At 40.2% G+C, this 13,203-nt stretch overlaps 1 protein-coding gene across 11 annotated transcripts in view; it reads left to right on the top strand.

Moving 5' to 3' along the window:
- LOC147016753 (tight junction protein ZO-1-like) overlaps window positions 1-13,203 on the top strand; it is a 657,688-nt gene that overhangs the window by 542,889 nt on the left and 101,596 nt on the right. For 9 of the 11 annotated variants that reach the window (XM_085845716.1, XM_085845725.1, XM_085845719.1 and 6 more), the window contains 4 exons: window positions 1,589-1,739; window positions 4,479-4,587; window positions 4,979-5,011; window positions 6,228-6,447. In XM_085845716.1, the coding sequence (XP_085701842.1) occupies window positions 1,589-1,739; window positions 4,479-4,587; window positions 4,979-5,011; window positions 6,228-6,447 (513 nt within the window). Of the gene's footprint in view, window positions 1-1,588; window positions 1,740-4,478; window positions 4,606-4,978; window positions 5,012-6,227; window positions 6,448-13,203 lie in introns of all 11 variants that reach the window. The other 2 variants (XM_085845718.1, XM_085845717.1) reach the window with 2 other exon arrangements.

Below are 13,203 nucleotides of genomic sequence, written 5' to 3'. Positions count from 1 at the left end.
ACAAAAATTTCCAATGATCACTGTGCTCTGCAGAATTTTTTTATACGTGATTATAGACAAACAAAAAAACAAACAAAAAAAAAAACATACAAGCTGACTAACATATCTTGCAAAAACTTCGTTTTGGCAAGATAATAATTGGCATTCGTAGCAAGATCTGCTGTTTTATTTTTATTTTTTCTTATTCTTTATTTTTTTAATCGGTGATCGGTGACAGTCAAACTTTCCAAAATATGCCCAGCACGAATATTATAGACTAGCCAAAACCCCGTCACAGACGAATTCCGTTAATTCAACCACCCTCACCAGCTCACCCACACTCGAGGGACATGGACTGGACAGGTCGTGCTTGCCTCCGCCTACTCATCCCCCGCCCCTGCCCCATTCCCCCTGCCTTCAATTTGCTTACCCCTGCCCAAAAATTTAATTACCCCGGCCCCAACCCCGCCTCTTCACTCGTCTCTTGATTCCCCGCCCCACTTTCCCCCGGACCCCGCCCCCCTGTCCACCCCCTCACACTCAACCCCGCCTAATTCACCCCAGCCCACTCACCCCCCGCCCCATTTCCCCCTGTCTCCCGCCTTCAATTTGCTTACCCCCACCCAAAAATTTGCTGACCTTGCCCCCCGCCTCCTCACTCCCTGCCCCCCGTCTCTTCATCCCCCGCCCCCGCCTCTTCACTCCTCGCCCCCGTCTCAACGAAAAGTGTTTATTCTGCTTCAGAAAGTTGACTATTGCCACTATGTGCGATGCACTCTTACAGATACGAAGTTTCTTTCAGTCCAGGTCACAGTACCGAGAAAAACGTGACGCAACTGCTCGGAGGAGCACAAAATTGGTCCTTCAGTATTACTATATAGATATATAGATATATAAATAGATATATTATACTTGTGTATTGAAAAGACAAACAATTTGGCATCTTAGTGACTTAGACTATTGTGAGTATTTTGAACACCCCTCATAACTTTTGTCATGAGTAAGCTTCGACGTAGTGGATGATCATCATAAATGTTACATCATTCATGGATGATGTTAGGGTGATTAATGAATTTTGAGCATTTGAGATTCGGACCTTGTGAACTTCACCGAGTTTGCTTTCTTGATGTATGAACAGAAAATGTAGCAGCTAGTGTTTCTGCTTTTTTCTGGGCTAAACCGGTTGCTTTATCATAAACAAATGGTCCTAAGCAACAATGATGTGTGTTTTCTTAAATATATGTGATATGTAGTTTGGGATACGATTTTATCTTAAGCAGCCTTGAAGTAATAATGTATTGAAATGCTTTAATATCCCCTCACCCCCCTCCATAACCCACTATTCCCCCCTACTGTTTTTTTTGTCACCCACCCCCCCCCTCTCCCCCCTCCCCCCTTTACACACACACACAATTTTTTGCATCCGTACCTTATTAAAAATACATTTACCGTTCATGGAAATGGTGCAGCAGTGGCAGGTTGTGGGAGATCATATCATCTGTGTGGCTCACTGCAAATATGTTCTTATGGGGAACATGTCATGGTGACATTGAGTCCTCCATTCCATGCTTTCACCCTCACATGCATGTCTTTAACCTACCTCTTCAAGGCTGGAGATGAAGGTGGTACGGTTTCGCAAGTCCGACAGTGTCGGGCTGCGTCTAGCGGGTGGAAACGACGTGGGCATTTTTGTGGCTGGTGTGCAGGCTGGCAGCCCAGCTTCACAACAGGGCTTGGAAGAGGGAGATCAGATTCTGAAGGTATTGTTTTTGGCTTTGATCTTACATGCAATTTCTACAGGTTGTTCCCAGGTCCTTTGCCTCTTGGAACCAAATTAATTATGATCAATTTTTTTGAATGGACACTATATATTTCCTTCATTCTTTTTGTTTTGTAATTATTGAAACCACACTTAATGCTACCATCTTTATTACCTCTGCCACTTAAGGTGCATGGAGATTATGCTTTCACCAGCTGTTTGTCTGTCTGTAAGCAGGATATCTCAAAAAGTTATGGACGGATTTGCACAAAACTTGGTGGATACGTTGGATGTGTAACGAGAAAGTATTGAATCGATTTTGGTGAAGATTCAAATCTGGATCCGGCTGATCAGTGGTATACAAAACGTAAACTGTTCAGCCTGGTGGAGGTATGCCCTCTACGAGTGTCATTCTAGTTACATATGGAATTTAGCCGAATAATATAGGTGTTGATTTTCATTCCAAAGCAATTACTAAAATCAGTGCTGTTAATGCACATTAATGGTTGGGGATATGAATATGTTTTACGGTGAAATTTTAAACCTTGGCCTTCCATTTTAATCCACTTGATGTCAAAGACACCTGCAAACATTTAAGTGCAATGGAGCGATGTGCAATAATCCACGGGGCAAAAATTCGATACATCCCGAGCCTGGCGGAATTCAACTGTTCTAAAATATAATTCCAAATGCACAAATCACTCGCTCATTGTGCTGAGCGTGCGTTTCTGTCCTGCCTTTGTTTGGTCCACCACCGTAAATACGTGCGTATCAAGCCAATTGACGACTTCTCCCGAGTTCTCATCATGTATCCCTTTAAATCATGATGTATGACCATTCAAGCTATAGATCCACCAAGAACACCTTGAAACAGATTGCTTGCATGATGTAAAGATTATTGGTGGTGTATATTTGATTGTTTGTAGTGTGTAACAATGTGTGTTTGATGTGTAATATATTGATTGCAGTGTGTAATAGATTGTTGGTAGTTTGTTAGATTGTATTTGTGTGTAATATTATTCGCAGTTTTAAAAGATTGTTTGTAGTCGTTACAAATTGGTGGTAGTATGTTACAGATTATTGGTGCTGTGTAACTGATTATTTGTAGAGTTTAATATTGTTGGTGATCTGTAAAGAGTTGTTTGTGTTGGCATTCATTTTGGTGCATAACAGATTGTTTACACAGTATGATGAATTGTTTTAGATGCTGTGTTTCTTTTAATTGCAATCTATTTGCTTCAGATATATTGTTATCGTAGCTTATATGATACAACTAGAACGGCACTCGGTAAACCGCATACCTTCACCAGGCTGAACAGTTTACATTTTGTATCCCATTGATAAGTCGGATCTGAATCCGGACCTCAACCAAAATCTAAGTGGCTTGTTCTTGTCTCCTAACAAACTCATCCACCTAGTTTTGTCATAAACCGTCCACAACTTTTTGAAATATCACGCTATGTATCGTTTTTGGCGCTATCTCTCAATGGTTAAAAAATCACTTCAGAATTATAGTATCTGGATCCAGATCTTCAAGAAAATCAAATAATTTCGCTCTTTTTCCACATACAACCTGTTCACCAAGTTTCATTAGAATCCGTCCATAACTTTTTGAGATATCCTGCTCACAGAGACAGACAGACAAACAGGGGTGATAACATAACCTCTGTCCACCTTTGCTGGCGGAGGTAACTAGAACAGCATTCGAAATAACACATACAGGTACTTCCATCAGGCTGAACAGTTTAAATTTTGTATCCCGCCGATAGGCCAGATCTGGATCGTCACCAAAATTGAATCAATTTGTCCATGTCACATACCCAACCTGTCCACCAATTTTTGTCTGAATCCATCCACAACGTTTTGAAATACCATGCTATACTGTATATCGTTTTTGGCCCGATTTTAATGGTGAATAACCACTTTAAAGTTCTCGGATCTGGATCCCGACTCGGCTCTTCGCCTTAATCTAATTAGTTTGTCCTTGTCACACACCCAACATGTCTACCAAATTTTGGCTGAATCCATCCACAACTTTTTCGAGATATCGTGCATCCAGTCAGACAGACAAACAGGGGCTTAAACATATCCTCGGTCCACCTTCGGTGGTGGAGCTGCTTCCAATAGGATTACTTGGCAATCCACTGAAGTTTGTATTTAATGCTTTATGGTGCATTTTTCATCCACGGATATAAAGTGAAAATTCCTCATCAAATCAAATAAATCTTAAGTTTTTGAAGATTACTTTTGCTGTCTTTGTTTAATGAGACCTTTGGACAAAGTGTGAGGTCAAAATGTTGTGAGCACTTATCAGTGAACCAAGAATTGTGTGCTGAGAAATATTCATTTCCCCAAAGTGCTGATGATGTAATCCAACACTTTGGCCACCAGTCTATGCCCGAGTGATGTGAAGGTGATGAACTCTCCACCAATGACTGTGCGTCAGCAGCCTGTGAATATCCTGTCTGCTTGTTCTTCGACAGTGCATCTGTTATCCTACTCACTGCTTTCTCATTATGTGGTCTTGATTTGTGCTTGTTGTTTCACAGCTGTCAGATGTAGATTATCCAAGTGCATTTGTTCTCCTGGAGATGCCCGTGCAGATTATCTCTAGCCTTGCAATCAAGAGTTTCACGATCAGCCGGACCGATGAGAACCAGAGCTCCAAATTATTCAGAGCCATACAGCTCGACTTTGGAACAAAAACTGGGATTTCATATCTGTTCCGCTGTCTCTGCAGGTGAACAATGTGGATTTTCAGAACATTGTGCGTGAGGAAGCTGTACTCTTTCTGCTAGAAATTACACGTGGAGAGGAGGTGTGCATTTTGGCACAACGGAAGAAGGATGGTGAGCAGAATGGACAAGGTGTTGAGGCTTTTCGTGCCACATTTCATGAATGCAATTGCTATTCCGATCATTGGATTCATTAGATGTGATTTCCCTCAGTTTAAAACAAAGTCGATTGTTTATTTATTTCTTATTTTAATCTTGAACAAACGAGAGAGACTTATCCAAATAAAATATTTCTCACAAATTTATGACATTGAATATAGTTGGTTAAAACGTATGAACTAGACCTCAACAACCCCAAAAAGTTGCTGAAAACCAACAAAATTCTAATTATTTCGAAGAAAATGAAACATGCAGACAAAAGCACCAATGTACGCCACGTGCTTGAAATACTGGGCCCGTGGTGGAAGTAGAGAGTGTTACGTTGGATGCTGCATTGTGTTGCCAGGTAACAAGGCAGCATGCCAAGGGGATTTGGGAGGTAAGTACAGAAAAGCAACACCTGTTAAATGTACATTGGTAGAGCAAGGCCAACAGGTGGTGGAACTCCATTTGAATTGAGGCGAGCATATTAGGCTTGCAAAAAAAGTTGCTTATTTTGTTCGTACGTATATGGAAATGAATAATTGCAGTCTTCTTCCCTTTTCGTATGCAGCATATGACTGCGATTAGCATCATTTGCTGGAGGGTGCAACTGTGCTGCTGATGCAGTGTCCCCTGTAGATTAGAGCAGGAATTTCGAACTTGGCCACGGTGGGAGCAATAGCTCACCTGCTCTTCCATGAGAGATATTTAACGTTCACCAACTAATGCTGACAGACAGAACGCTCACTTTAACCTCCGTTCAAGGGGTGGCACACACACCGATGCCTCACCCTGCATGCAAAACACCAGGATGACAATTTATAGCTGGGTCGGGATTCAAACCCAGGTTAGACAGCTCAGAGGCGATTGTGCATACATTTAGGCTATCCTGTATACTTGTAATAAAAGACATACACGGGCCCAGATTTCAGCAGAAACTTTCTTTGCCTGAAATGCACCATTGGGTGGATTGCTCTGCCCTACATTGACAGACCAATCGTTTTTCAACTTGCCATTATCATACTTACTCAAGAACCGATTGTCATGCAAAGGGAGTCATGAGAGGTTCTTGGTATAAACATGATGCCAAACGAGACAATTATCCCACAAGTAAAAGCTTCAATCATTTTCATATCATTTAAACACAGTTAGGCGATACGAAAATCCATATCTGTTTGGTCGCCATTACACAAATGGCTGACATCAACCATCTCCTCTCTCCCCAAATTTTCTGCTTTCTGCTATAAGTACAAAGTTATCATTTGCTTTTTGGAAGAGATAAACGTTGGGTTGAAGGTGCATGACCTGAAAACATCAAGTTCAGTTTTGTTTCTGACCTGACCATGAATAATTTTGCCAAAGTTATGGCAACCAAACTAATTTTCTTGAGTACCTCTTGCTTTGAAAGAAATTGCAGTGGAGAGTTGAGTGATTTATTTGTCTCACATTGTTTTGAAGCATAATGATGAGATCACTACAGTGTTTTTCATGACTCGCTGTTTGTAATTGTGTTATTGAAAAGGGGGGTTGGGGTGCAGAATTAACAATGTTTTGGTGTACTTCCTTAATTGACTTGGAAAGTTTTGACCACCTAATCTTCATTTGTCTTCCAGTGTACCGACGCGTGGTAGAGTCAGACGTAGGGGATTCCTTCTACGTCCGTACGCACTTCCTGTATGAGAAGGAAACGCCATATGGCCTGAGCTTTGTGCGAGGCGAGATCTTTAGAGTGGTTGATACCCTGTACAATGGCAAGCTTGGCTCTTGGCTTGCTATTCGTATCGGTCGCAACCACCAGGAGGTAGAGCGTGGAATAATTCCCAACCGCAGCCGGTGGGTTTTTAATCTCTCTTTCCTTTATATATCCGATGTTTATCGATTGAATGGTGTTTTTACGACAACTTTGTTTGTGGTTGAACAAATTGTCACACAAATTAAAAGGTTGTGTTTTATCACTTCAATGTTCAAGTTCAGCATTACCTTCCAATCTCAATGTTCTGCCAGACTTTAACTACAATTTTCACTTTGTACCATATCTCTTGTTCAGATGATAATTCATTTTACAGGAAGCTGTATCTTAAGATGTACAAACCAAAACACCACTAAAGTGCTCCTCTGATGATGAAATGATCTCGAATCTTCATTTGTAATGCACAATGCACATAACCAAGTCTGAGCTGTAAAGACAAGACCAAGACCATCAGGATGTATTTATTGGGCCCAACCCTCTCATATACAGGCCGTGAAATTTTAGAATGCCCCATCTGCATGACCATGAGATGGTATGGATTTCAAAGGCAAAGTCTAATACTATTTCTGTAAAGCATCAAAGGTGGAAACTACATGCTGCCAAGGCATGTTCTCCAGAGCGGACCACACGGTGCATTATGTAGCATGTTGTTGTGTGATTTAGTGAGCAAGATTTTGGAATATCACGAAAGTACCTTTCGTGTGTGGACAGAAAGCTTCAATGAAGTGTTGAGTTAAAGCATGCAGTTTTGATCCTGTATAAGCCCTGACGGATAGTGAAAGCTTGAAAGACCTTTTAAGATGTCGTACATCAGCTGAATTCATGTTCGGAAGGATATTATCTGCTCAGACTGGGTGATGTGTGCCGGCCTTTAACTCGTTTTTCAGAGAGCAGACGAAGCCATCATGGCAGTATGTGCGATGAGACTTCATGTATCAATTATGAATGCATTTTGTTACATTTTTAATCGAAGATTGAAACCAGACGCCATGGATTATAATATGCATCTATCTTGTTCAATTGGTGCATTATGATGTCATTCCTATCTTATTCAGGAATAATGTTTTCAGATTGACAAGAAATATAAAATGGGGCAAGATTCCCCTTGCTGAAATTAGTGGGGTAAGATTGCCCCTCCCTGCCTCCCCCACATCCCATTTACCTCCTCGGCCCTGGTTATGCGTTCAGTATCCTGAGCATCTCTCTGCACAAGATAGCTCTCTGGCTAACAGTACAGGAAGCAGTTTCAAATGGAAGCTAGAAAAGCATCTCAAAATGCAAAGCCTTTCGGCATAAGCTTTGTTCTCCATATTCTCATATTAAGGGTTTGTAGAAAATTTGATAACAAAATCTCAAATAGTAAAAAGGTTATGGCATGGAAAGACACACTGAAGCTCAATGATAAATAAATAAATAAAAACTCGGAAGTGATTAAAACAAAGCCCGGCTGTTTCTTGCAGTGCAGAGGTGGATGGGCTGATAAGGCCTTTTGCGACTTTGACTTTGCCCTTTGGCATTTTGACCCAATTATTAATCAGTCTTCTCCATATTCTCATCATAAAGGTTTGTTGAAAATTTGATGTCAAAAGTTCAAATACACAAATAACAAGCACAAATGAACTAAGATCCTCGCCCTCTTCGTGATGACGTCATAGTTATCAGTTATGTATCAGGTGTGCGGTAAATTATCTCTAATGCCCTATTCAATTCCATCTGACGTATTCAAAAAGCTTGCATTGTTTCGGAGATAATTGTTTATGCGATTTCCATTGCGATATTATTACGTCATAACTTTTTTCTTGGAAGAATTTCCTCAATCTGAGATGGTTACTGCCTGCGCATGGACTTTATGCATACACATGTCACTTTTCACGAGGATCCGATGAAAACTCTGGGCTGTAAAACAAAAAATGTGAAAAAATAGGAATGACGTCATAAAGATGTATTATTTGTGCGTTAAATTATCTCTGCTAATGCCCCGTTCCATTCCTGCAAATAGAATTCAAAAAGCTTTCCTAGTTTCAGAGATAATTTTTTGGGGTGATTTCCATTAGTGGAGACATAATGACGTCATAACTTCTTTTCTCGGATGAATTTTCACAATCGGAGATGGTTACTGTCTGCACAGGATATTTTTACATATATATGCCAAGTTTCAGGAAGTTTCGATGAAAACTGTAGGCTGTGAAACAAGCTCAAATGAGCTAAGATCCTCGCCCTCTTAATGATGACGTCATAAAAACGAATATGATGTCATTGTGATGTATCAAGTTTGCGATAAATTATCTGTGCTAATGCCCGGCTTGATTCCCGCAAACAAAATTTAAACAGCTTGCCAAGTTTCGGAGATAATGGTATAGGCGATTTCCATTAGCGGTGATATTATGACGTTAACTTTTTTTTCTAGGAAGAATTTCCAAAATCGGAGATGGTTACTGCCTGCGTGTGGGCTTTCTGCATATACATGGCAAGTTTCACGAAGATCTGATGAAAACTCTGGGTTGTGAAACAAAAAATGTCAAAAAATAGGAATGACGTCATAAAAATTGATATGACGTCATAGTGATGTATCATACGTGCGGTAATTCATCTCTGCTAATGCCCTGTTTGATTCCCGCAAACAGAATTCAAAAAGCTTGCCGAGTTTCGGAGATAATTTTTTAGGCGATTTCCATTAGCGGAGATATTTTGACATCATAACTTTTTTTCTGGGAGGAATTTTCAAAATCGGAGATGGTTACTGTCTGCACAGGGTATTTTTACATATATATGCCAAGTTTCAGGAAGTTTCGATGAAAAGTGTAGGCTGTGAAACAAAAAAGTCCACAAGAATAAGATGAAGAACAACAACGTGAGTAAGACTTTGAGATCCTCCACGAGGATATAAAAACAAAAACTTCTCCAAAAACGACCTGAATCCAGGATCACTGCACACCTCCACTCATTTATTCCACTTTTTCCCTGCCTTTGGAACCAACTTCCATATTCTCTTCAATCCCATGCTTCTCTCCAGATCCTCAAGAAAGCTCTTCACCACTATTTCAGATCATCCCCAATCAAAAACCATGATTTTTTTTTTCTCCCCTCATTAACCCACCCTGCCCCAATCCCTCCTCCTTCCAAATTTCCAGTTTTCCCTCCTGAGAGTTTCCTTTTGTATCCATCTTGTCCACCCCATGCATGAATCCTATCCTGCCCCCCATTCCTCCCCACACCCATTGTCTGCTTCCGTCTATCTTGGCCTTCTGCTCTGCTGTTGATATTGTCCCCCTCTCTGTAGTGTTCCTTTTGTCCTATTGTGTCCTGATCTGTTCAGTGTACTCATACTAGCTCTTATGCGAGCCTCGACTATGCATACAAAAAAATTGGTAAAAATCACATGCGCGCGCACACACACACACACACACACACACACACACACACACACACACACACACACACACACACACACACACACACACACACACACACACACACACACACACACACACACACACACACACACACACTGTATATGAATAGGAAACAAGATACTTAACAAAACTTGCAAAAACAGAATGACAAAATGAACAACTCTCAACACCTTCGCGTACTTACCCCAACTATAATGCTTTTGCAATTTCACTTTAAAATGACAAAATGAGAACACAACTAGTAATGTTTGTCATTTGCCAATTCGCTGATTTCGCCCATTCAACTGGCACAAAATTGCTTAATACAGACTTTAAAAAAGAGATGAGATACATTTATTCCTCTGATGTCATGGAGCTGTATCTCATACGGAAACACCAAGTCCATGTTATTACAATTTTCAATAATATGTGATATGCTCATCCCACAATCCATATTTTATTACCTCCATCACCAAAGGTGGAAACAGGTTGTTTTCACACCTTTCTGTCTGTCTGTCTGTTTTTTCTTGCAAAATGGAAGATTTTTCAAGTATATTGGTCAGTCATTTTTATTATTCTGTCTGTCTGTTTGTCTGTCTGTCTGTTTATCTATCGCCTACAGGTCACAATTCTAAACCAGTCGTCATAAAGCTTTACCAAGTTGTCGAGGTAGTCTCAACTGAGAAGCATATTGATTTTGAGGTCAAAGGTCATCTTGAGGTGGAATTTCTAAAATTGTCATTTTTCAAAATTAAACAGCAACTGCATAGTGCATCACTGAATTGGGAAACCAACTATTTTTGAGGTCAAAACGTCAAAGGTCAACTCAAGGTCAAACTTCTAAAACCATCAATTTTAATCTGAAGAATAATCATTTTCATCCGATTGACCTGAGCTTTGATTAGATTGTCAATTTTAATCTTGATGAAATGGACAATTTGATGTATCCATGGCAACCTTTGGAGGAGGGGTGGATTTTGCAAGTATCGTGTTCTGCACGACATCTTTTTCTTGTTTGCTTGTTTGTGTGCAGGATATCTCAAAAAGTTGGGGACGGATTCAGCTGAAATTTGGTGGACAGGTTGGGTGTGTAACAAGAACAAACTGATTCGATGTTGGTGAAGATCCGGATCCGGCTACTAGAATTTTATTTTTTAAGTGATTCTTCACCATTGAAAGATAGGGCCAAAAACGATATATAGCACGATATTTCAAAAATGCATTTGGCCCAATATGTTCTTCTGGATGAAGCATTGCATGGCGGAGGTATGTGCTCTACCAAGTGGCCTTCTAGTTATAGATGTTTTTCGTGGATTTTTAAAAAAATCTTCAATACTTACTGCATCCTTCAACTTTGTGTGACTTTTAGATAATTCACAATCCAAAATCATAATACTAGTGCAGTGTGTAACTTAACTTTTTTATTTCGATACAAAATCTAGGATCAGTGAAGAGTGACTTGACAGGTCACTGTCAAGTGACTTGAGACTACCTGTGACAGTGACAGGTCACTGTCAAGTGACTTGAGACTTGAGACTACCTCGACAACTTGGTAAAGTTTCATGACGACTGGTTTAGAATTGTGACCTGTAGGCGAGAGATAAACAGACAGACAAACAGACAGACGTATAAAGTGAGGTAGGTGGTGGTGCCACAATTGGACACAAGAAAGCAATGGAATGAATGAACAGGGAAAAAGAGAGAGAGAATGAGAGACAGACAGACAGACAGAGAGAGAGAGAGGAAGAAGAAGAAGAACCACAGTAACCTGCAAGTAAGAGAGGTTTTGCTTCATTATGGTTGATTGTGGTTATGGATGGGGGATCATTTTTTTTTTCTCTTCCTGTATGAGATGGAAAGAGCAACAAAGGAGAAAAGAGAAACATAAGAGTTGAAGTGTGCAGAAGAAAGCCTATGTGTTTGTAGTTTAACGAGAAGGCGGAGCGGATTACCCAAAGAGCGTGTGCAATACGTGCATGCCAGAGGAGCTGGGGAGGATCATCGGGCTGAGTTAGCAAAGGGAAACAGGAGAGGTGGTAAAGACATAGAGTGGCTACAAACTTGTCTGCAAAGTGAGAGAAACAGGCCTCATGCTTCAGCATCATCATAGGAGATTGGAATAACGTGGTGAAAGTAATACAGTTGTCGGGGTTTGCAAAAAAAACAGCCAAATGTACAATATGCTTGACTTTCAGTATATTTCCAAATTTTGATCGTTAATTGGTATCATGAAACATTTAGCTTCAGCTCTTCAATGATTTTTGTGACCTGTACATAAACACCCTACCACTCCAAGAGCTGCTTAATTAGCCTGTCCCACACACAGCAGGAGATGGGATTTTGCAATCACGTGTGTGTGTGTGTGTGTGTGTGTGTGTGTGTGTGTGTGTGTGTGTGTGTGTGTGTGTGTGTGTGTGTGTGTGTGTGTGTGTGTGTGTGTGTGTGTGTGTGTGTGTGTGTGTGTGTGTGTGTGTGTGTGTGTGTGTGTGTGTGTGTGTGTGTCTGTCCAGGCCATAACATTTTTACAATTTGAGCTTTTGTCGTCAAATTTTCAACAAAGCATTATTTATGAAAATATGGAGAAAAATTAGGAATAATTGTATCAAAATGTCAAAGGGAAAAGTCATTGTCACTATAAATAGGCATTATTATCCCAGCACATCAAATGCGAGACTGCAAGTTTTGTTTGCCTTGGAGTTAAGTTCAGGGGATGTGGTTGCTCGAGGAAAAGCCAATTACATGAAGGACCCTCCCCTGTAAACTGTTTATTTATCAGCAGAAAAAAACGGCCCTACATTTTTTTTACCATCTATTATAAGCTTTTCTCAACAAACCTTCATTATGAAAATATGGAGAGCACCTTAATAAAATCTACAAAATATTTTACCCTCGCCGGAGGAGAGGGTGTTGCATTTGGGTCTGTTTATTTGTTTGTCCGCACAGAACTTTGGTGTTTTTCTCCATAACCGCTTGTCGGATTGAGATTAAATTTTCACCATGGGAGAGACTAACTAGTCATGAAGAATGTTTTATTGATAATTATGACATCATAGGTCATGTGGTGTGGCAGTCATATTAGAAAAATGGAAAAACTTTGGACCTCTGTATCTCTGAAACCACACCAAGGAAAAAATTGAAACTTGGCACATAGCAAGTACTCCTCATGGGCAACGTGTGATTTTTTTTTCTGATGTCATAATTACATATGTAGAATGCTACATCTGATCAGTATTAAAAAAAATTGAGGGTCATCTCAGGATAAAAAGGTCCGTAGAAAAAAACTTCATGACATCATCAGTCTCATGATTTGGTAGCCATATTGTTTGTTTTTTTTTTAACTTCAAAAATCCTCTTCTCTGAAATGTCTGAACAGATTGAGGTGAAACTTTACACTTATGACCGCCTCTCCATGAGGAACAAAACGTTCACACATATGATGTCATATGT

Source organism: Eptatretus burgeri, chromosome 11 (assembly GCF_056783735.1).
Source record: "Eptatretus burgeri isolate ZD-2024b chromosome 11, Ebu_testis_v1, whole genome shotgun sequence".
Taxonomy (NCBI): domain Eukaryota; kingdom Metazoa; phylum Chordata; class Myxini; order Myxiniformes; family Myxinidae; genus Eptatretus; species Eptatretus burgeri.
This window is presented reverse-complemented; position numbering and strand designations above follow the sequence as displayed.